At 50.5% G+C, this 24,556-nt stretch overlaps 1 protein-coding gene across 1 annotated transcript in view; it reads left to right on the top strand.

The window, feature by feature from the left end:
* Positions 1-729: 729 nt before the first annotated feature.
* The window catches only part of LOC144752896 (major histocompatibility complex class I-related protein 1-like), a 175,551-nt gene continuing 151,724 nt past the window's right edge, over positions 730-24,556 (top strand). The window contains exon 1 of the mRNA XM_078640721.1: positions 730-896. Coding sequence (XP_078496847.1) covers positions 833-896 — 64 coding nt within the window. The 5' untranslated portion in view covers positions 730-832. The remainder of the gene's footprint in view (positions 897-24,556) is intronic.

The following is a 24,556-nucleotide window of genomic DNA, read 5'->3' as shown; positions in this document are numbered from 1 at the left end:
CCCATGTTCTGGTGTTAACCTGGGCTTCTATGGGAATTAACAAGGGTGTATTATCAAGCCCATTATCGCCTCTTTAGCGGCAGTTTCCTGCCGATAAAATGGCGATAATTTTAACACCGGTCCTTGATAATATGCCCCAGAATCCGGTGATAGGCAGCGTTACGATTTCACATGCGACAAGCGGCTAGCGATCATTTCCGCAGGCCGTTTATGATATGCCCCTTAACCTGTTTAAGAATTGCACAGCAGTTACTAGCAAAACGAACGCAAAAGCGGAGATAATTTTAACGGAAGCCTTTGATGATATGCCCCTAAATTTGTGTCGTCAATTAAGGCCATCACCGGCCGAAAGCCGCCTTTCCGGTTCAGACGACGAGCGGATACATTTACGGGCATTCTGTACATTATTGCTAAAGGCGGGTCTCTGGCACGAGGCCTTGGTTCCTTGCAGCGGACTGCACAGTTGATTCCTCCCTCAGCCGCGCATTCCCGGCGCTTCTGAAGATGAGAAGAGAGCCTCAGCCCCCCCTCCCCCCTCCCCTGCGCAAACTGAAACCCTCAGGGGTTGTCAGACAGGTTTTCGCCGCTGCGAACTCGCCTCCGAGAGATCGTGCTACGGGAGGAGAATGCGAACCCTCCTGAACAGGGAGGTCCAGAAACAGCCCCGGTGGGCGGAGCAGGGCTCTGATCGTAGCAGCCAAGCCACCTCTGAGCCGTCCGTCCCTCCTCACAACCTTCTGTCAGTGACTCCGGCTCACGCCATAACAAACCGAGAAGGCGAGGGAGCCCCCCAACACTGGAGCTAGAGTGACGCTACCCCGGCTCCGCCTGCATGAAGCTCCTTCACTGCTTCCCGCTGCTCTCCTGCCTCGGACTCCTTCGAGTTGGAGCCCTGGGTGAGTGTCAGGGGAGCCCGCAGGTACCCTCGGGTGGGCGGCGACTCCGGCCTGATTGAGTGTAGTGTCAGAGGGTGGTACTGGGATAGTGTAAAGAGATGTGGACTCTGGTTGGGAGGGAGGTCTCCTAGTGGTGTGAGTGGTCGGGTGAGTGTGACGGACACTGACCAGAAAAGAGGGCGTCCCCTCCCCATCTCGCCCAATTCTAGCAGGGGGGGCAGGTGAACATGGCCTGACAGAGGTCACCCAACGCCAGGAACCCTGGCCCTCCTGTCTCCTAGAATCATCAACAACCACTGCTGCATCTCCTCTTCACGACCCACCAGTGGCGGCTCTCCGAGAGAGTGCAGCAGACGGGGGAGGGGCACGGTGGGGGCTAGTAAAGGAGTCAAGTAAATAAAGAAATGAATTAAACAATTTACATTGGGCGCGCTGCAACGCCAACTCGGCAATGCAGTGCTTGCCCAATATAAATTGTTTAATTCATTTCTTAATTTACTTAACTCCTTTCCGCCGTATGCCGGAGTTTACAACCCCCCACCCCGCCTCACATCACCTCCTCGGACAGCCGCCACTGCGATCCACCGCAGAGCCCTTCACCTGCCAACACTGCCGATTTACCTGCGACGCAGAAACCCTCGACACACTCACACAGCCAACCTCCAACTCCCCAAACCAGCTTCTGTGCATGCTGCTCAACGCCCGACCCCTCTACAAACACACCACTGAAATCTGGGACTCCATCACCACCTTCACCCCAACGTGGCATTCATCACCGAGAACTGGCTCACTCCATCCTCAAATCCGACCATCATGACTACAACAACGGACAGCTGCAGGATGATAAATAAAGACCAGACCGGATTAACAAGCATGGAGGAGGCATCACCATCATCCACAAGGATAAATGTAAATTGATACTTGTATAGCACACTACTCACCCGCAAGGGTCTCAAGGCGCTTGTATGAATACCGCTGTGGAACCCATCCTGGCTTTCCCTGTGAGGCGTCCACTCCTGGGCACCCCCAAGGTGGAGGCCAGGCATCCTTAGCGTTGTGGGGGCCGTTGTGGAGATTAAGCAAGCTATTGCCCAGAGTTGCAGAGTGGGACTCATGATTAGAATAGGCACCGAGGCGAGAATTATCAGGTCCGTGGAATTTTTGAGCCCAAGACCCGCCGAGGCGGGGATACCCTCCAATGCACAACCACCAAAGACAACACTACATCAAACATGGAACACCACAACTTAGAAATCAGAACTGATGTAAAGCCAACTATGAGAGGAACCCTCACCTACAGACCCTCAGAACCCCACCATGACTTCTGCAACGCAATCTCCAAATTCATCCCCCTGAACAATCAACTGGCCAGACCTCGCTTTCTGACCATAATTGTGAAACTTCCCCTACAAACACCAATAAGGTGGGCTACATGAAGTGCCTTGGGAGAGGAGTGAAGTCCATGGGAATGGTGGCTATTAGCATGCACACGTGAAAACCAGGGGTATCTGTGACATCTATTTTATCAAACGAGGCCCACAAGCTTCTGTTGCACAGTACTTAAGAGATGACATATGGCCAGAGCCACTGGGAGCTTGTAATTCTCTGGATGTGGTGGTTTCCAAATAATTATGGATTGGCCACACTTATGGCATAATCCATCATTTTATGCAGATTTTAACGAAAAACTGTTTCTAGCACAAATGCATGAAAAGTTACTAAAAACACTACCGCATTTGTTGCCATGTGTAGTGCCAGGCCTTTTGTCATGAAGAGGGAGATCACCTCTCTGTTGCTGATTGCTCTAATAAGGTGTAAAACTGCTATTAATAAGGTGAAACCCTTGCCGATATAGTGTTAGCATGCCTGAAAATGAGTACATGGTGAGTACTGCTTCAAAATATGCCACATTATGCCGCATAATTTGTCTTTTCTTGTTGCATAATTTAGTACATACTGCCACATAATTTGACCCTCCCATGGCAGATAATTACAGTGGCCATGTATGTGGCAAAAACAATCTGATAAGATTTCAGCATCCACATGAGAGGGATGTATGACGTTACAACGCATACTTTTACTCCGCATACCATTACAACGCGGTATTTACAACGAATACCGTTACAACGCATAGCGCTTTGGGGTGCTGGATAGTGGTAAGTATAATTTACTATTCTAACTCCAGTCCCCGTGGACCCTAGGGAAGGTGTTGGATAGTAAATTAAACTTACCTCTTATCCTAGAGCGCCCCCCAGCGCAATGCGTTGTAATGTCATGCGTTGTAATGCCCGCGTTGTAATGGTAGTGCGGAGTAAAAGTTGCGTCGTAACGGGTGTATACCACATGAGAGTAATTGAAAATTTGAAGACAAGCAACTTATATCTAATTCGTGGTTTGCTTTATTTTTTATCCCGTTGTGACCTTATTCTTAACTTGTGGCACTATATAAAAAAAACACTGACAATGTCACACGTTTTGACTTTTCTGAATTGAAACACCTTTTCCAAGTTTCACTAACACAGCACAGATACAGCACGGGCAGTGCACGTTCATGTCATACAATGAACAGTATTAGCAGCTATTCTCTGGCAGCCCTGGCACCGCAGACTTCCACTGTGCTGCCTAATCCCAAACTCCAGGGGTGCCAGCTGAGTCTAACATCATTAAAAGGAGATTAAGGAACAGACAGCACCCTTCGGGGTGCAGGGGACTGTGCATTTATTCTCTCCCATCAAATTCTCACTTTATGTCACATAGATGACGTGGTAAATGGTCAAAATATCGATTCCAAAATATCGAGTAACCTAAATATCGACTCCAAAATATAAAATGGACAAAATATCGAATGGACAGAATATAGACATCAAAAATATCATTTTGAACGTAAGTAATGTAATATCGATTTTAAAAATATAGACAGTCAAAATATCTAAGTACATAATAGTTTATTAAAAATATCGAAATTTTAATAATATCGATTTTTTTAAGTGTTTTGTATATTAGTATATCTGTGAAAAGTGTATATATTTTTGTAATTTATTTTAAGTAATTAATTGTATGTTATTTAATTTTTGCTTAATTTAATTCTGTAGCGGGTTGTGGGTTTATAGGGGAATAGGGTGGGAAGTAATTTAATTATAATTAATTAAATATGTTAATTAATTAATTGGTATTTATTTAGAATAAATTGTTAATTAATTTTTAATTGGAAATTAATTAATTCTTAATTGATAATTAATTTTTATTAATTGATTAATTGATAATTATGTGAATTAAATTAATTTATTTTCTGTAGCGGGTTGTGGGTTTATAGGGGAATAGGGTGGGAAGTAATTTAATTATAACTAATTAAATATGTTAATTAATTTATTGGTATTTATTTTGAATACATTGTTAATTAATTTTTAATTGATAATTAATTAATTCTTAATAGATAATTAATTTTTATTAATTGATTCATTGATAATTATGTGAATTATATTAATTTATTTTCACTAGAGTGGGAATAGTAAAATGTACCCCTATGCTATCCAACGCTTTCCCTACTGTTGCACTCTCTGGAGTGCGAATAGTAATTTTTACCCCTACGCTATCCAACGCTTTCCCTACTGTTGCACTCTCTGGAGTGGGAATAGTAATTTTTACCCCTACGCTATCCAATGCTTTCCCTACTGTTTCACTCTCTGGAGTGGGAATAGTAATTTTTACCCCTACGCTATCCAACGCTTTCCCTACTGTTGCACTCACTGGAGTGGGAATAGTAATTTTTACCCCTACGCTAACCAACGCTTTCCCTACTGTTGCACTCTCTGGAGTGGGAATAGTAATTTTTACCCCTACGCTATCCAACGCTTTCCCTACTGTTGCACTCTCTGGAGTGGGAATAGTAATTTTTACCCCTACGCTATCCAACACTTTCCCTACTGTTGCACTCTCTGGAGTGGGAATAGTAATTTTTACCCCTACGCTATCCAACACTTTCCCTACTGTTGCACTCTCTGGAGTGGGAATAGTAATTTTTACCCCTACGCTATCCAACGCTTTCCCTACTGTTGCCCCCTCTGGAGTGAGAATGGTAATTTTTACCCCTACGCTATTCAATGTTTTCCCTACTGTTGCACTTACTGGAGTGGGAATAGTAATTTTTACCCCTACGCTATCCAACGTTTTCCCTACTGTTGCACTCTCTGGAGTGGGAATAGTAATTTTTATCCCTACGCTATCCAACGCTTTCCCTACTGTTGCACTCTCCGGAGTGGGAATAGTAATTTTTACCCCCACGCTATCCAACGCTTTCCCTACTGTTGCACTCTCTGGAGAGGGAATAGTAATTTTTACCCCTACGCTATTCAACGCTTTCCCTACTGTTGCCCCTTCTGGAGTTGGAATAGTAATTTTTACCCCTACGCTATCCAACGTTTTCCCTACTGTTGCACTCTGGAATGGGAATGGTAATGTTTACCCCTACGCTATCCAACGCTTTCCCTATTGTTGCACTCTCTGGAGTGGGAATAGTAATATTTACCCCTACGCTATCCATCGCTTTCCCTACTGTTGCACTCTCTGGAGTGGGAATAGTAATTTTTACCCCTATGCTATCCTACGGTAATAATATTGTGTATTTTTTATTAATATTATGTTAATATATATATATATGTTTTAACAGATATGATTGTATATTTTTTGTTTTATAAGTTAAATTAGTTATTTAATAATTTTAAGGTAATTTAAGCATTTTTAAGTATATTTAAGCTATTTATTTTTAATATTTTTTTAATTTTACATTATTTTTAAGAAATTCGATATTTTTACAGTGTATATATATATATATATAAACAATATTTTGGGTTCGATATTTTGGTACTTACCTGTTTGTAGATAGGAATTCGATATTTTGTCTGTCGATATTTTGGAATCTATATTTTGGGTAGTCTATATTTTGTCCCTCGATATTTAGTCAGTGATCCAGATAACAAGCATTGGCATAGAGAATAGGTCTCGCTTTTGGGACCTTCTAAGTATTTAGTTATGCAGCACAATATCCTTGGTGCAAGAACATCAACTGTTGCATGGCTAAACACTTATAAGGTCCCAAAGGCGAGACCTATTGGCTATGCCAATGTTTGTTATTTTTTATTCTTGGAGGAAACCAGGCTAGTGCCAGGAGGGTCAAGGGTGAGTGTCAGGGAGGTGGGGAGTGAATGCCAAGAGGGACAAGGGTGACTGTCAGGCCATGAGGGTAAAGGGTGAGTGCCAGAGAGGTGAGGAGTGAGTGCCAGGGAGATGACGTAAGAGTCAGGAGGGCCAAGGGTGAGTGCCAGGGAGGGGAAGGGTGAGTGCAGAGAAGGGGGAAGTAGGAGTGCCAGGGGTGAGGGGTAGCTGCCAAGCCAGGGGATGAAGAGCTAGTGCCACAGAGGTGAAGGTTGAGTGCCAGGTAAGGGGGATGAAGGGTGAGTGCCAGGGAGATGAAGGTTGAGTGCCATAGAGGTGAGACATAAGAGTCAGGAGGGTCAAGGTTGAGTGTCAGAGAAGGGAAGTGCGAGTGGAAGGGGTGAAGGGTAGCTGCCAGGCCCGGGGGATGAAGGGCTCGTGCCATGGAGGTGAAGGGTGAATGCCAAGGGGGCGAGTAGTGAATACCAGGAGGGACATGGGTGAGTGTCAGGGAGGTGACAGTTGAGTGTCACGCAGAGTCAATGCTGAGTGCCAGAGAGGGAGACGGGTGAGTGCCAGGTGCGAGGAATGACTGCCAGGCCTGAGGGGTGAAGGGTGAGTGCCAGGGAGGTGAGGGAAGAGTGACACACTGCAAACAGTAGTAAGCTGGGGTCTAGAAGGAGGTGTGGAGATCATCACCCGGTGCGTGCCAGGCTGGGATGCACCAGTGCCAGGCCAGACTTGGGTGGATGCAAGAACCTCTCAAAGGCAGGTGCCAGGTCACTCGTAACCTTAGTACAGGAGTGGGGTGCACAGGAGAGAGTAACATCTTAAAACAAGAAACTATTCAAAATCCTGAATACTCCATTTTATGGTCTTGCAACCTTATGTAGAAAACAATTAGCAAACAAATGGGCTTCTGTAGCGGACTTGCAGCTTGTTACAGCAACTTATAGATATAAAATTTGCATTGCAAATAAGCCAACGCTAACACAATGTGAATAAGAAATGGTAAGATTCGCAATGAACTAGAGACAAGTTAAAAAAGCACCCCAGAATTGAACCGATGATAAAGAATAATAAAAATGGGAGCAATATTGGTCTCCTTTTCACAGCTGACAGCCAAAAAAACAGGGGGGCAGATTTATGAAGGCCTTGCGCCGCCGGTGCGTCACTTTTTCCCATGTTAAAAATGACGCACCGGCGGCGCAAGGCCTTCATAAATCTGCCCCAGGGTGTTGTGGAGGACTCGGATTCTGGTAGGATCAGAATTTTTACAAGAGTCAATTGTTCATAAAATGTTTTGGTTGCGGTTGTGTGTGTGGTTGTGGTTGTGTGTGGTTGTGGTTGTGTGTGTGTGTGGTTGTGTGGGTGTGGTTGTGTGGGTGTGGTTGTGTGTGGGTGTGTGTGTGCTTGTTGGAATACTATGCACCAATTTACAAATATACATAAGCTGTTGGAATTACTTTGTGACATTGCATAACATCTCCACCCCTCCCGCAAGGGGGTGGGGTCTAGTACCACCAATCCCATGTATGCACATCATCTTGCCTCCAATGCAAATAGTTGAACATAACCTGGAGCGAGGGCCCTGCACACTGGCACCATCACAGTGGCGCCCCCCCATAATAATCCACATTTGTAATAATCCACATTTGTAAAGCGCGAACAATCACCCGTGAGGGTCTCTAGGCACTGGGGGCCATCAGGAAGATTAAGCAAGCTATTGCCCAGAGTCACATGGTGCTGGGCTAATCTGCTGCCGGTGCGGGGGATCGGACCGTGATCCCCAGATTCTGGAGTCAGTCGCCCTGGCCGCGGTGCCACACCTCTTCCCCCATTACCTCAACAAGCATTAAACAGGGGTACACCTGCCTTGGTGACATATGGCCCTGACTGAGCATCTCCTACTGACCATAAAGTATGCACCTCTACATCTTAAGGGCTAACAGTCCGGGTTCTTCACCTAAACACAGCAGCAAGAATACATGTTTACGCACACTTGAGAATGACAGTACTCAGCACATTTGGGTATCATTAGAATGCTTTGCAAATACAGCCCCTAAAGGCATCTCAGATGAAATAACCAGATTAGGATTATGAATATACAGCAAGAGCAGGTGGTTCCTCATACCAGGCCTGGTTACCGCCTGCCGGTGTATAGCGATCCACTGGCTGTCCCCACAGGGCCCAATATTGCAGAAATGGAGGGCGGATCTACGGGAGTGGGCATTTGCGGAAGAAGCGCACATGAGACACACAAGAAGGGACAGGAAGCTACCGGAGGTTCTGCAGGCTTGGGGTGTGATGTTTCAGGAACTAGTGGGACTGGATGCCCAGCAGTCCCAAAATAGCCCGGATTCCACGTACATGGGACAGCGGGAGACCCCGACACAGGATGGCACGATACATGATGACCCACCATAGATTACGCTTTTCTCCTTCATTCCTAGACCCGGCAGCAAGTGGGGTAGGGGGGGGAGTTTGGGGAGGAGTTGGGGGGGGGGACGGGTGAGTTCCTATGTTGTTTAATATTGGTTTTCCCTTCTTTTTGTGAACAAAGTTATTGGGCGAAGGGTGGATAAGGCGCACTTCATTATCCTTGCCGTGGTTCAGAGACTGGCCAAATCCCGGCCGTAACGGACAGATTCTCATTCAAGCCGCGATTATGATCCAAGTTGTCAGACTCAATGGAGTGTATATCCATGGTGCTTTGCATTGATATCCGTATGTAATTTTGCTACGCAACTTTTGTTTAATAAAGGTTTTTGAAAAGAAAAAAAATAAATAAAATGAATATACAGCAAGACACCCTAGCTGGAGTGTCTGACAACATAACTGCTCTTTGCTTATGACATCACCTTTACCATGTACTTCACATTAAAAACATGAACTTTAGTCCCCATAAAAGAAATAACAATTAGTAAAGGCAGTTCTGATGCACTTACACCTCTTCGTCTCCAGGAGATGCACTTCTCCAGACATCCCCTACTGAGCCCTTCACTCCATTAAGCACTTTTCAATTCACCCTCAGCTAAAGAACAAAAGTTCCAGCCTAGAAGTTGTTAAATGAAGGGTGAGCCCTTGAGGGGCTATTCTTTCCAATCCCCAAGACACTTAAGGTGGGACTTTGATCTTCGTGCAAGGGGGAGACTGCGCTTCTCCAGCAGCTTCCCCAGCACCTGCACCACCTGGGGCCACCACAAGCAAAGAACACACTGTTTTGACCCTGCAGGCCGGGCCTGGCCTGCAAGGCATTATGGGTAGGCCAGCATATGGAAGCAGTGGCTCTCCCACTGTGCAGGGGAGGGCCGCGATCATCTTTCTGGCGCTCCGCGCCGCCTCCTGGGCCTCGGTGGTGGGCCCAGTCCCACCCGGACCCCAGGTAAGAGGATGCGGGTCGGGGAGCTAACCCCCGGCTGCCCTGCCAGTTGTTGGGGGCCCGGTCCCACCTGGGCCCCCGACGCAGACTCCGTTGTTCCGGGGGTCCCGGTCCCACCCGGGACCCCCACTTGCCTCTATATTGGAGGGTAGCCTGGGGAGCCCACCCCAGGCTGCCCCCGCCGGCTCCCCGCGTGGCTAGCAGCCTTGTGTGCTGCTGCGGGAGCCGGCTGTGCACTTCTGATCCTCCCGCTCTGGCAGGCAGACGCGGACTCAGCAGTCCCGTCGGGACCTCGGGGGAGTACAGCGGCACTCCCCAGCCTTCTCCTCATTGTCGGGGCCCGGAGATGGGGTCCCGGACCCCTGGATATCTTCGGGAGGGGCGCGATGGTGCTCCACCCTCTTCCACCTTCAGAGGGTGCCATGGTGGGCTCCTGGCCCCCAGTTGGGCATTTTCACGGGGAGCGCGACGGCGCTCCCGGGCTTGACTTCGGGGCCTGGGGATTTGGGGCCAGGGGATGGGGGCCCGGGCCCCCTCCAGTCTTCTTCGCAGGGTGCGGATGGCGACTCCTGCCCCCGCCTCCTCACACGGGGCCTGGAGTTGGGCTCCCGGGCCCCTCCTCCTCACCCTCTCCAGGGGGAGCGTAACAGCGCTCCCCGGCTTAGTGTTCAGCGGGGCCAGGGTGGGCAGCTTCATGGGGTGCATGACGGCGCACCCAGGCTTTACTTCTTTGGGGGGCAGCCCCCGGGACCTGACACCCCCCCAGGGGCCCATTACAGACCGGCGGCGGAGCCCCACGCGCTTCGTTGCTGGTCTCATGAAAGGTCAAAGGTTGCCTACCTTCCAGGGGCCATATCTCAGCCCCTGAGGATCCGATCTTCTCCATTGTCAGCTCTTCTTGCTCCTGGTAGCGCCCCCAGCCACTGGGAGCACTTTCCTTTGCCCTCGTGGTCTCCAAGAGGGTCCAATTCTGCAGGGTGCGATCTTCACTGGCTCCCTGCGCCTCTCTTCTCCCTGCGCAGAGGCACCTGCTTCTGCGCACCAGTCCTGGGCTCTTCTTCTGGTGCTGTTAGGGGCCTGGGGAGCAGTCAGGGGGGTCCTCCTTCCCAACTGCCCATTGCCAGGCTCCTGCACCTCCCGCCTCAGCATCCACACCCCAGAGAGAGCTTCTGTTCCTGTGAAAGTACTTTTTAAAAGTTGAGAAGGGGGCTGGCAGAAAGTCTCTGTGTGTCATATCAAACAGCAACACATCACTTCCCTGCCCCTGCTCCCTCCTTCTTGTCCAGCCTCTGGGTTGTTCAAAATGGAGTCATCAAGTGTCTCTGGCAACATGGCCTCTGAAACCCAACTCCTTTCCCCTCACTGCCTTCCCTCCTTGGTGCAGCCTGTTGCCTTGCACCTAGTGACAGCTGCTAATGGATGAGCCTGTAACGCCACCCATCTTCTTTTTTGTGAAGAGGAGGCCGTAGCTTGTGGAAGAAAGGTTTTTTTTGTTTAAATTTGTTTATTGTTTTTTTTTTGCATTTTACAACCAGCATGACAGTGATTATGCGGTATAGTAATGCATGACCATAAGTACACAGTTTCAGAAAAAGCTTAGTAGTCTTCCCCATTCAAAGATCACATGTCCTTCGACCACACCCAGCTGTGCGGTCCAGTAACGTTTACCATATAGTCCCCAGCAGGGCCGTTAGCTAGTTCAAGTTCAGGCATTTATAAAGCGCACTACTCACCCAGAGGGTCTCAAGGCGCTAGGGGGAGGGGTTCACTGTTTATCGAATAGCCATGTTTTCAGTTCTTTTCTGAAGGAGATGTGATTCTGAGTAAGGCGGAGGTGGGTGGGGAGTGAGTTCCAGGTCTTGGCAGCCAGGAAGGAGAAGGATCTGCCACCCATGGTGGTTTTTCGGATGCGCGGGACTGCGGCGAGGGCTTGATTGGATGATCTTAGTTGGCGGGTGGGATAGTAGAAGGACAGTCGGGTGTTGAGGCATTCGGGTCCTAGATTATAAAGGGCCTTGTGTGCGTGGGTAAGAAGGCGGAAAGTAATTCTTTTGTTGACTGGAAGCCAGTGGAGGTTTTTTAAGTGACCGGTGATGTGCTCTTGGCGCGGGATGTCTAATATGAGTCTCGCTGATGCGTTTTGGATGCGCTGGAGCTTTTTCTGCAATTTTGTTGTAATTCCGTCGTAGAGTGTGTTGCCATAGTCCAGTCGACTCGTGACCAGTGCATGGGTGACAGTCTTTCTTGTTTCGAGGGGGATCCAGCGGAAGATCTTTTTGAGAATGCGAAGGACGTTGAAGCAGGAGGACGATACGGCGTTGACTCGTCTGGACATTGAGAGAGAGGAGTCTAGAATGAAGCCAAGGTTACGTGCATGGTCTGTGGGTGTGGGCGCTGATCCCAAAGCGGAAGGCCACCAGGAGTCGTCCCACGCTGAGGGGGAGGATCCTAGGATGAGCACCTCCGTTTTGTCTGAGTTGAGTTTTAAGCGGCTCTGTTTCATCCATTCGGCTACTTCTTTCATACCTTCGTGAAGGTTGTTTTTGGCGGTGTTGGGGTCTTTGGTGAGGGAAAGGATTAGCTGGGTGTCGTCGGCGTAGGAGATGATGTTGAGGTTGTGTTGACGTGCGATGGAGGCGAGGGGACTCATGTAGACGTTGAAGAGGGTGGGACTGAGTGAGGAGCCTTGAGGTACGCCGCAGATGACTTCGGTGGGCTCGGAGTAGAAAGGGGGGAGTCGGACTCTCTGGGTTCTTCCGGCTAGGAACGAGATGATCCAGTCCAAGGCTTTTCCTTGTATGCCGATGTTGTTGAGGCGTTGTATGAGGGTGTTGTGACAGACAGTGTCGAAGGCGGCGGAGAGGTCGAGTAGAATGAGGGCCACTGTTTCACCGTTGTCCAGGAGTGCTCGGATGTCGTCGGTCGCCGCAATGAGGGCGGTTTCGGTGCTGTGTTTGGCTCGAAAGCCGTTCTGTGAGGGATCCAGGGAGTTGTTGGATTCAAGGAAGGCTGCGAGTTGGCTTTTGACGGCTTTCTCGATGACTTTGGCCGGGAAAGGGAGGAGGGAAATGGGTCGGTAGTTTTTCAGTTCTGAGGGGTCTGCTGTTGGTTTTTTCAGAAGGGCGCTGAGTTCGGCGTGTTTCCATATTTCTGGAAAGGTGGCGGAGTTGAAGGAGCAGTTGATGACATCGCGGAGTTGGGGAGCGATGATGGAGTCAGCTTTGTTGAAGATGTAGTGGGGACAGGGGTCAGAAGGTAAGCCAGAGTGGATTGAGTTCATGAGGCGATTGGTGTCTTCAATGGTGATTGGGTTCCAGGAGTTGAGGTAGTTAGTTGGACTGGTGGGATCTGAAGGGGGTGGGGTGAGTTGGTTATTGGGAGTATTCTTGAAGCTGTTGTGGATGTCGGCAATTTTGTTGTAGAAGAAGGAGGATAGCGCATCGCAGAGGTCTTGGGAGTTAGTGATGTCGTTGGATGCTGCGGGAGGGTTGGTGAGTTCTTTGACGATATTGAAGAGTTCCTTGCTGTTATGAGAATTGTTGTCGAGACGGTCCTTAAATGCTGATTTCTTGGCGGATCGAATCAGTTGGTGGTGTTTGCGGGTGGCTGTCTTGAGGGAGGCCATGTTGTCTGAGGTTGGTTCTTTTCTCCAATTCTTCTCCAGGGTGCGGCATGTCTTCTTGGATTTTTTAAGGTCATCATTGAACCAGGGAGCCTTTTTGCTGGATGATTTCAACTGGTGTTTTTTCAGGGGTGCTAGTTCGTCCGCACTGTGGGTAATCCATTGCCCGAGGTTGGTGGCCGCTTGGTCTGGGTCCGTTGCTAGGGTGGGAGTGTTTTGGCTGAGTGATGTGAGGAGTTGGTCGGTGGTGATTTTGTTACATTTTCTTCGGGGAATGGGTTGTGGACGGTTGTGGGTCAGGGTTGTTTTGTAGCTGAAGTGAACACAGCTGTGATCCGTCCAGTGGAGAGCTGTAGTGTGATCGAAGGAGATGTGCTTGCTGGAGGTGAAGATAGGGTCGAGCGTGTGTCCGGCTGCGTGAGTGGGGGTGTCAACAAGTTGTTTGAGTCCGAGATTGGACAGGTTGTCCAGAAGGGTGGTGGTGTTGTTGTCGAGAATGTTGTCAAGGTGGTAGTTGAGGTCTCCTAGAAGAATGTAGTTCTCGGAGGCGAGGGCGTGCGGGCTGACGAAGTCAGTGATGTCGTCGCTGAATTGAGATCGGGTGCCCGGGGGCCTGTAAATGAGGGTTCCTCTAAGGGTGGTCCTGGGGTCGGTGTGGATCTGAAAGTGGAGGTGTTCGGCGGTTGCAAGATTGTCGTCCGAGCTGGTTGTAATTTTGATGGTGTTTCTATGGACGATGGCAATGCCTCCTCCAGTTTGATCGGTGCGGTCTTTTCGAATGATGTTGTAAGTGGTATGGCTATGGCGATGTCGGGGGCAGAAGATGCATTCATCCATGTTTCAGTAAGGAAGGCGATGTCAGGTGACGCAGAGTCGATTAGGTCCCAGAGTTCGGTTGCATGTCTGTGGACCGAGCGGGTGTTCAGTAGGATGCATTTCAAGTCGTTGGGTTCGGAGCTGTGTGTGGAGGAAGTGTGTTTGGTGAGGGTCCTGAAGCTGTTGAACTTACAGGAGAGGCAGGAGAATGGGCCGTGGGTACGTCCTGGGGTAGCTTCGCAGCAAAGTGGGGAGCGTCCGGCGTTGAGGGCGAGGAGAGTAGCGGCATCATAAGTTACTCTGGGGGGTTGGGAGCGGCATAGAGCAGGGGGACGGGCGCTGGGCGCGGTCCAGGCGCGGACGGGCGCAGACGGGCTTACCTTTGGCGCACCTTCGGCACGACTGGGGCGCGAACGCTGCGCGAGAATGCGTCTGTCATATATGGAAGGAGGGGGGGAGGGGCGAGGGAGGGTCAGCTGGGAGGCGGGAGCGGGGTGGAGACCAGGGCAGGGCGGTCAATAACAACAACAACAACACCAAAATGGCCGGCGGCCTTACAGGATCGAGCAGATGCACTTTAACAAGCAGAAACTAATGGTCACACACAGCGCAAAGCGGCGGAGATAATGTAATGCGGGGCAGCAATGCGATTATACAATAATAATCTGAGCCAGCACGATACCACACAGTGAGGCAGGCGAGGCAGGTCAAGGAGCAGCGTAGGGGAGCGGCCGTGTCTGCAGGGAGCAGGACGGTCACAGCGCGTTGGAGATAGAGCTGCGCAGATAGTCTTAGTGGGAGGGAGGGTCAGCTGGGAGGCGGGAGCGGGGTGGAGACCAGGGCAGGGCGGTCAATAACAACAACAACAACACCAAAATGGCCGGCGGCCTTACAGGATCGAGCAGATGCACTTTAACAAGCAGAAACAAATGGTGACACACAGCGCAAAGCGGCGGAGATAATGTAATGCGGGGCAGCAATGCGATTATACAATAATAATCTGAGCCAGCAGCGGAGCTGCGTTACGATAGCACACAGTGAGGCAGGCGAGGCAGGTCAAGGAGCAGCGTAGGGGAGCGGCCGTGTCTGCAGGGAGCAGGACGGTCACAGCGCGTTGGAGATAGAGCTGCGCAGATAGTCTTAGTGGGAGGGAGGGTCAGCTGGGAGGCGGGAGCGGGGTGGAGACCAGGGCAGGGCGGTCAATAACAACAACAACAACACCAAAATGGCCGGCGGCCTTACAGGATCGAGCAGTTGCACTTTAACAAGCAGAAACAAATGGTGACACACAGCGCAAAGCGGCGGAGATAATGTAATGCGGGGCAGCAATGCGATTATACAATAATAATCTGAGCCAGCAGCGGAGCTGCGTTACGATACCACACAGTGAGGCAGGCGAGGCAGGTCAAGGAGCAGCGTAGGGGAGCGGCCGTGTCTGCAGGGAGCAGGACGGTCACCTCTGAGGAGAGCAAAGACTGTCCATGGTGAGCGGTCTACTATTCTAAGCAAGGTAATGACCTCATGGTGTGTTAATTGTTATTCGGTCATCGCAAATAGCGCTGACGAAGTCGGCATGATCCGTATCTGCATGTGCAGTCATGACTTCGTTATCTATAGGTCTTCCCAATGAACGATTGGTAAGGGGGGGATGCCCCCTCCAATCTAAACTTTCAAACTTTTTCAAAACTTAGGGGTGAACTTGGTGGGGTGGTGGGGGGGGTTAGGAGGGGAGCGGGGGTGAACTGCTGCGCCGGGGTGAGGTATCAGCACTCCTGGGTTGCAGGGTATGACAGCGTGTGAGGAGTTAGTGGCGCGCGTCAAGTCGCAAAGGTTGCGGGGCGCGGTTTCTTGCGATGTTCGGGTAGTGTTTTTTTCTGTGTCATTGAGGTGCTGGGGCTGGTGTAGCTATTCGCGTCTGGGATTGCGAGGCCATCGGTGACTCTTGGGGGCATGTTGCCTGTGTAAATTTGTACATTAACTGGGCCCAGTCTAAGGATATAGGGTGTTTGCGGTGTCCCCTCACTTCCTCCTCCCGGAGTATCTCCTCCTCCGCTTTGCCCCACTTATGCATCGCGCCTATCCACGCCGCTTCCGGTGGTCCTGCGGGGGACCTCCAATGCATAGCTATTCCCCGTTTTGCTAAGAGAATGGCGAGTGAGAGGAAACGATACTGCACTTTCTCGGTTTTCCACCTGAGGCTCTATGGAGGAACAAATGGGGGTGGGGTCGCACACTACTCACACACCGTCCAGGGATGGCGAAGACAGCGAAGATAGCAGAAGATCGAAAGATGATGCATCGCGAACACTTTACTACATTGACCAGAGTCCTTAGGGGCGACACCGCCGGTGTGTGAGTAGTGTGCGACCCCACCCCCATTTGTAACTTTAAAGCTCTCGTGAGCAGTGGGCTGACGAGCCTGGGATCCCGCACCTACGCGCCTGAGTGGTACTATACCTGGCAGATATTGGCAGCCATCGGCAACCCCAGTACACGCCCTATCCCTGCTGATGAGGGGTAATACCCCGAAACACGTGTCCAGGGATGGCGAAGACAGCGAAGATAGCAGAAGATCGAAAGATGATGCATCGCAAACACTTTACTACATTGACCAGAGTCCTTAGGGGCGACACCGCCGGTGTGTGAGTAGTGTGCGACCCCACCCCCATTTGTAACTTTAAAGCTCCCGTGAGCAGTGGGCTGACGAGCCTGGGATCCCGCACCTACGCGCCTGATTGGTACTATACCTGGCAGATATTGGCAGCCATCGGTAACCCCAGTACACGGCCTATCCCTGCTGATGAGGGGTAATACCCCGAAACACGTGTCCAGGGATGGCGAAGACAGCGAAGATAGCAGAAGATCGAAAGATGATGCATCGCGAACACTTTACTACATTGACCAGAGTCCTTAGGGGCGACACCGCCGGTGTGTGAGTAGTGTGCGACCCCACCCCCATTTGTAACTTTAAAGCTCCCGTGAGCAGTGGGCTGACGAGCCTGGGATCCCGCACCTACGCGCCTGATTGGTACTATACCTGGCAGAGATTGGAAGCCATCGGAAACCCCAGTACACTGCCTATCCATGCTGATGAGGGGTAATACCCCGAAACACGTGTCCAGGGATGGCGAAGACAGCGAAGATAGCAGAAGATCGAAAGATGATGCATCGCGAACACTTTACTACATTGACCAGAGTCCTTAGGGGCGACACCGCCGGTGTGTGAGTAGTGTGTGACCCCACCCCCATTTGGCTCTATGGAGGACATTGAACTGTATGTTACGGAATCTTGCATTTCTGGATACTTTTTTGGGGTATTCCAGGGCTGTGCTCCATTCTTTATTGTGGACCACTCTGCTGATGTCCGTCTCCCACTTCTGACGTAAAGGTTGAAGGGATGGAAGGAGTAGTGTACGTGCCGCCTTATAAAGCCAAGTTACCAGGTGTCGCCCCACTCCCATGTGTAAGATCGTGTGTATCACTGGGTGTGATGTGGGCTCCCCTGTGTCAGGATTCCAGTGCCTACGACTGCTCTAGCTTGTGGAAGAAAGGTTATCAATCCATCCAGCTGAGGTCAACCCTCAGCCTGGGTCTGGTCATGGCTGGCTCAGAGAAATATGACAGCTCTGAATGACCCAAAAGCAGTACAAATAGGACTTAGGACTCTGCAGAGTACTTTTTTTCACATCTGCTATACTGGACCTTAGTGCATGTCTGGAATCGGTAGGCCTTGTGGAAGTTACTCTAGCCATGGGTTTCACCTCCCCATAAGGGAATAATGAAGTGAAAAACAAAGTAAAACACACTGACTTTCCCTGGCATGTTTCCCTCCAGTGTATGAAGCCTATTCCATGTCACCACCCAATTCTGCATAAGTCCTTCCACACCATTCACTCTGTAGCTGCTCCTGGACTGTGCATGCTAGGAATCTCCCCTGCGCAGCCCCTACATGTGTGCACACGCATGTACACATGTGTCTGCATGTAACCAGCGAGGTGCCCCATACTCCAGCTGCTGCACAGTGGCCTAGTCAAGCCAGGGGAACACCAGTAAAGTCTCCTTCATTATGAGTTCACTGTGGGTGAGTCCCGGATTATGAGGCTCCCCCACAGTAAAAGCTCAACAATTAGGTGCTCAAAAAGCAAAAAATCTGGGTGGTCCCTAGTGTCAGAACCACCTTCTAACAGTGGTTGTGTGTGTGGTTGTGTGTGTGTGTGTGTGGTTGTGTGTGTGGTTGTGGTTGTGTGTGTGGTCATGTGTGTGGTTGTGTGTGGTTGTGTGTGTGTGGTTGTGTGCGTGTGATTGTGTGTGTGGTTGTGTGTGTGTGTGTGGTTGTGTGCTCAGCACCGTATTGTCTGCTCCCCTTTGTGCCAATTTGATCTGTTTATCAGTGAGATTTAATTCTGAAAACAGTGACATGCTATTGATTAAACGCCAAGGCACACAGCCTGAATGAAGGTTTTGCAACATCCAGCCTAATAGCATGATAGAACATAATTGTGACTGACCATGTTGCAACATGATCAAGTCCTGTTCCATGATGTTTATGGCAGAAGACACTAGGCTGTCCAATGAATATATCCTGGACGATAGAGTCGTTAACCCATTGTCAACCACACAGAGAGTTTTCTCTAGATTAATACGATCAATTTCTCATATTCTTTCTGCAGTCTCTGCATGCGTAATCTTCCATGCTTCATTATAAGCAGCATGGATACCGGCATATATAAAACGTTTGACGCTGTGTTCTTGGTCCTAGCAAGAATTCCCTAAGATCAGTGCCATCTTTAAGTAAAGATAAGTGTTGCTTTACATCCTTAAGTGTAGATCTTTGTAGCCAATCAAGGCAGAGCTTCCCTACACTGTATGTTGTTACTATTCCAGGATGCTGTCTTTGAACATATCTTGGGTCTGACCTATTGAATGTGAAACCCTGTGTTTTGTTCAGGAATCTATCTTGACAGGTGTTTGTGTCTGTGGCCCAGATCAACCATTTTTTCCAATCTGGAACTGTTCTGTTGTGATGCAAAATAGTGTGTATGCGACCTCCCCCTCTGAAGTGTCATCACTATCAGGTGTGGGTGTAGGTATGGTTGGATGGATTGTTCATGTCTTTAATCTTGGCTAGCCCCAGACAAGATGTCTGTTGGACAGTGTCATTCAAAAACTTAATTCGCTCAGGGATGATACACACTCTAAACATAGCTTCTACACCCTGTACCTGCCAATCTTTTGTAGCCCAGACAGTTTTTGTCTCAATGTTGTCTTTCTAAAATTGAAACCTAGTTTAGACAGTTGGGCAAAAAAGGCTTCAGAATAAATCCGTTTGGTATTTGTCAACATACTTTTCATTCCTGTTTTGTTTATATTTTTAAAGTAAAATGTTTTATCATTGGATACATTGAACCCTGAAAAGTACGGAAATTTAATTGCAAATGTTTTTGAGCTACATTTTGGTGGCATAGGACAATGTTCCCATTGGTTATACATTATTACATTTCTAGGATTTGCAGATTTGTGCAAGAAATGATGTCCATAATGATTATAACAATACATTTGTTAATAGTCTGATGAACCTTCTACATATTCATGATTTGTAAATACTGCAGACATTTCTAGGTCTGACATCATATTATTAACAGTCTCGAAGTCCCAATCATCAGAAAAGGAACTAGATGAAACAAAGTCACTTAATGAAATCTTGAATAAGTGAAATCTTCAACAGCTCTGACGGGTTAAAAATGTCATATTCTGTTTTGTCCCAAGCTATACCACCAGGTATAGGAATGGCTGTGATGTTCACTGATGACAAATCTCTTTGTTCACGATGGGATGAGTTGTGTGGCTTTAGGAGTAAGTTGACGTTCTTAATTGCTGTGTCCAATCTGACATATTTTCCATTTATCAGCATTCCCAGAATTATTACCATAGTCAACCATAGTAGAAGAAAAAAGAAACCCAACACAATCCAAAGTTCAATCCATGGTGAAACCAGATAAGTCTTTTCCAGGTGATGAAAAAAGTCAGTTACTTGTTCTTTGAAAGTTCTTTTTGCTGGCATCGTTTCAGGTTCGCTCGGAACCTCAGAAAACGTATCATGGTTAATGAAATAGCCAGAGGCAGTTCTGTCAATTGTAGGGATTGCATCAGGATTCGTTGAAATCGCTGGAATCAATCAATCAATCAATCAAAAACATTTATATAGCGCACTACTCACCCGGAGGGTCTCAAGGCGCTTGAGGGAGGGGGGTCCGCTACTGCTCGAACAGCCAGGTCTTGAGCTGCTTCCTGAAGGCGAGGTGGTCTTGGGTCAGGCGGAGGTGGGTCGGGAGGGAGTTCCAGGTCTTGGCGGCCAGGAAGGAGAAGGACCTTCCTCCTGTGGTGGCTCTTCGGATGCGGGGGACGGCGGCGAGGGCGTGGCTGGTCGATCGAAGCTGGCGAGTGGGAGTGTAGAAGTTGAGGCGGCTGTTGAGGTATCTTGGGCCTTGGTTGTGTAGGGCTTTGTGTGCGTGGGCGAGGAGACGGAAGGTGATTCTCTTGTTGACCGGGAGCCAGTGCAGGTCTCTCAGGTGTCCGGAGATGTGGCTGTGTCGGGGGATGTCGAGGATGAGTCTTGCTGAGGCGTTCTGGATCCGCTGGAGTCTCTTCTGGAGCTTGGCGGTCGTTCTGGCGTAGAGGGCGTTGACGTAGTCCAGTCGGCTGGTGACGAGGGCCTGGGTGACCGCCTTCATGGTCTCGGTGGGGATCCACCGGAAGATCTTACGTAGCATGCGTAGGATGTTGAAGCAAGACGAGGAGACGGCGTTGACTTGTCTGGTCATGGAGAGGGAGGAGTCCAGGATGAAGCCCAGGTTGCATGCGTGGTCTGTTGGTTTGGGTGCGCTGCCCAGGGCGGGGGGCCACCAGGAAGCATCCCAAACGGAGGGCGAGGAGCCCAGGATGAGAACTTCCGTCTTGTCTGAGTTGAGTTTCAGGCGGCTGTTCATCATCCACTCGGCTACGTCTTTCATCCCTTCGTGTAGGTTGGTTCTGGCGGTGGCGGGGTCGTTGGTGAAGGAGAGGATCAGCTGGGTGTCGTCGGCGTAGGAGATAATGTTGAGGTTGTGTTGGCGTGCGATGGCGCTAGGGGGCTCATGTAGACATTGATGAGGGTGGGGCTGAGCGAGGAGCCTTGAGGAACGCCGCAGATGACTTCGGTGGCTTCTGATCTGAACGGGGGTAGGCGGACTCTCTGTGTCCTTCTGGCGAGGAAGGAGATGATCCATTCTAGTGCCTTCCCCTGGATTCCGACGTTGCTGAGAGGCTGCACTAGGGTGCGGTGGCAGACAGTGTCGAATGCCGCGGAGAGGTCCAGGAGGATGAGAGCCGCTGTTTCCCCGTTGTCCAGCAGGGCTCGGATGTTGTCCGTGGCTGCGAGGAGGGCGGTCTCGGTGCTGTGGTTGGCCCGGAAGCCAGACTGCGAGAGGTCGAGGGAACCGTTCGTCTCGAGAAAGGCGGCCCGCTGCTTGTTGACGGTCTTCTCGATGACTTTGGCTGGAAACGGGAGGAGCGAGATGGGACGGTAGTTTTCGAGTTCGGTGGGGTCCGCTGATGGTTTCTTCAGTAGAGCGCTGAGTTCGGCGTGCTTCCAGCTCTCCGGGAAGGTGGCGGTGTCAAAGGAGGTGTTGATGATGTCCCGCAGATGGGTGCGAAGACAGTGTCGGCTTTGTTGAAGGCGTGGTGAGGGCAGGGGTCGGTTGGAGATCCTGAGTGGATGCAGTTCATCGTACGGATGGTGTCTTTGGTGGTGATCGGGGTCCAGGCGTAGACGGCGGTGGTGGGGGGCGTTGGTGCAGTCGTGGGGTGCGTCGGTTGTGTGCTGAAGCTGTTGTGTATGTCTGCGATCTTGTTGTGGAAGTAGGAGGCGAGGGAGTTGCAGAGGTCTTGAGATGGGGTGATGTTGTTGTTTCCGGCGTTGGGGTTGGAGAGCTCTTTGACGATGTTGAAGAGTTCCTTGCTGTTGTGTGCGTTGTCGAGCCTTGAATGCAGTTTTCTTGGTGGCGTGGATCAGTTGGTGGTGTTTTCGGGTGGTCATGTTGTCTGGTGTCGGGTCTTTGCGCCATGCTTTCTCGAGGGCTCGGCAGTTCTTCTTGGAGCTCTTGAGTTCGTCGGTGAACCAGGATGCTTTCTTGCTGCCGGGTCTTCTGGGAGGGGTCTTCAGTGGGGCAAGGTCGTCTGTGCAGTTGCTGATCCACTTCGTGAGGTTGATGGCGGCCTGGCTGGGGTTCGCTGAGCTGGTGGGTGGGTGCTGGCTCAGGGATGCGGCGAGCTGGTCGGCTGTGATCTTGTTCCAGCTTCTGCGTGCGGCCTGTTGCTGGTGGTGGTGGATCGTGGTTCTTCTGAAGCTGAAGTGGACGCAACTGTGGTCCGTTCAGTGGAGTCCGGTGGCGTGGCTGAAGACGATGTCCTTGCTGGATGAGAAGACGGCGTCGAGTGTGTGTCCGGCGTAGTGGGTGGGGGTGGTCACCAGCTGCTTGAGACCGAGGTTGGCGAGGTTGTCCAGCAGGGTGGTGGTGTTGCGGTCGTTGTTGTTCTCCAGGTGGAAGTTGAGGTCCCCGAGGAGGATGTAGTCAGCGGAGGGGAGGGCGTGCGGGCTGATGAAGTCGGCGATGTCTTCGCTGAATTGTGTGCGAGGTCCCGGGGGTCTGTAGATGAGGGTGCCTCTGAGGGTGGTCTTGGGGTCGGTGTGGATCTGGAAGTGCAGGTGTTCGGCGGTTGTGAGGGTGATGCGGATGGTGTTCCTGTGGATGATGGCGATGCCTCCTCCGGTCTGGTTGCCGCGGTCCCGCTGGGAGATCTTGTATCCGTCCGGGATGGCGATGGCGACGTCGGGCGCTGAGGAGGTGTTCATCCAGGTTTCCGTGAGGAAGGCAACGTCTGGGGATGTGGCGTCGAGGAGGTTCCAGAGTTTGATGGTGTGTCTGTGGACGGAGCGGGTGTTGAGCAGGATGCACTTCAGGTGGTTGTTGCTGGAGTTCGGTTTGTTGGGTGCTGGTGTAGTGCAGGTCCGGTTGCAGGTGAACTTGCAGGAGTGGCAGCTGAAGGGTCCGTGGATGCGTCTCGGAGTGGCTCGGTAGCATCCCGGGGATCGGCCGGTGTTGAGTGCGTTGAGTTCGGTGGCGTCGTAGGTCCGGCGGGTGGGCTGGTGTCTGCGGGGACCAGGGGTCCTGGCACTGGGCACGGTCCAGGCGCGGACGGGCGCAGACGGGCTTACCTTTGGCGCACAATCGGCGCACCCACTGCGCGTCAACGCTGCGCGTTTGCCCCTCTGCCATATGTGGAGAGTGGGGGGGCGGAGCGAGGGAGGAGCAGCTGGGAGGTGGGAGCAGGGCGGAGAATGGGAAGGGAGTGAGAGGGAAGGGGGTGGGGCCGCAGGGGGGGCAGCGGCGGGGAGCGGGCGGGAAACGCGACCGGGGCTGGGCAGGAAAAGGTACAGAGCAAAGATGCTACGAGCAGGGGGCAATGCAGAGGGAAAAACGAAGGCAAAACAACGGGGGAACTAAGACAGAAAATACAACGGGGAACAGTGACAGAAAATACAACGGGGAACAATGCAGGCACAGGCGCTAAGAGTTACAACAGCGCAGCAGAGGAACTACCGCTACAGCAGTCCAGGAGCACGGCTGCGGGCAGCGGGGGCACTAGGCAGGAACGGGGGCTCACTCGCAGAGAGTGTGCGCGGTGTGTGGGGTGACCGATGGAACCACTTGAGCACTTGTTACATCATTGTAGACTGAAGCTACTTTGTTGTAGACAGGTGTTTCTTGACGAACTGTCATTTGGGTCTCAAGAGGTACAAGTTCCATTGCTTTGTTGCATAGTCCTTCTTTTCACACTGCAGATTCCTCAAAGGTGATGAGTCTCTCAGCTTGAACCTCTTGGATTGTAGCTAGAGGAGTGCGTCTGCTACATTTCCGGAGTCCACTTGGCCTGCTGCTTAGTATCGGCCACGTAGTGTTGTTTTATCAGGTCGATGGCCACGAACCTGTTCTCCTTTTTACCAGCAAGGGGCGGCAGTAAAACTGTTCTTGATCCGTGGATTGCTAGGACAGGTACTGGTTGTCTGTTAGGAATGCCACTATTGACGTAAAGTCGGGCATATGAACATCATGAATGAACCCCTAAGGAATAGATGTTCATGCATAATAAATGAGTTCTTGGAGAAATCAATATTCAAGCAAGGGTAAGTCCCTAATGGCTTAAGAGTCTAGTTTTCCAAGAAATCGTTGTGACGTAGATGAACGGATGGAAGTAGCCATGCCTGTATTTGAGTAGCATGGACTATGCCTAAATAAGGACTGGATTTCTATGCCTATATAAGGGCAATATGTATTGTACCTATATAAGGGCATGAATCGGGAATTCATTCGGAATCTAAAATCGAACACAACAGAACAATGTCACTCTATAAAAATTGCCTACGCGAAAATGGGTCAACAACATCCTGTCATAGCCTTCCTATACGGTTACGATGGTAGTTAAATTCCTAAGTTACCTTGTGGGGTTAATAGATTGAATTTTATGTGAGATCTTCCCTTCTAACCTGCCTCAGATGAGGCCGATGTTTTAACACGTTTAGTGAGTATTTTAAGGGGCTTTATATGTAGAGGCCTGGATTCTCTAGGTGTTTATTCTGGCAGCAACCTCCGG

The sequence above is a fragment of the Lissotriton helveticus genome, chromosome 5_1 (assembly GCF_964261635.1).
Source record: "Lissotriton helveticus chromosome 5_1, aLisHel1.1, whole genome shotgun sequence".
NCBI lineage: Eukaryota > Metazoa > Chordata > Amphibia > Caudata > Salamandridae > Lissotriton > Lissotriton helveticus.
The sequence above is the reverse complement of the archived record's forward strand: the minus strand, read 5'-3'. Positions and strand labels throughout refer to the sequence as shown.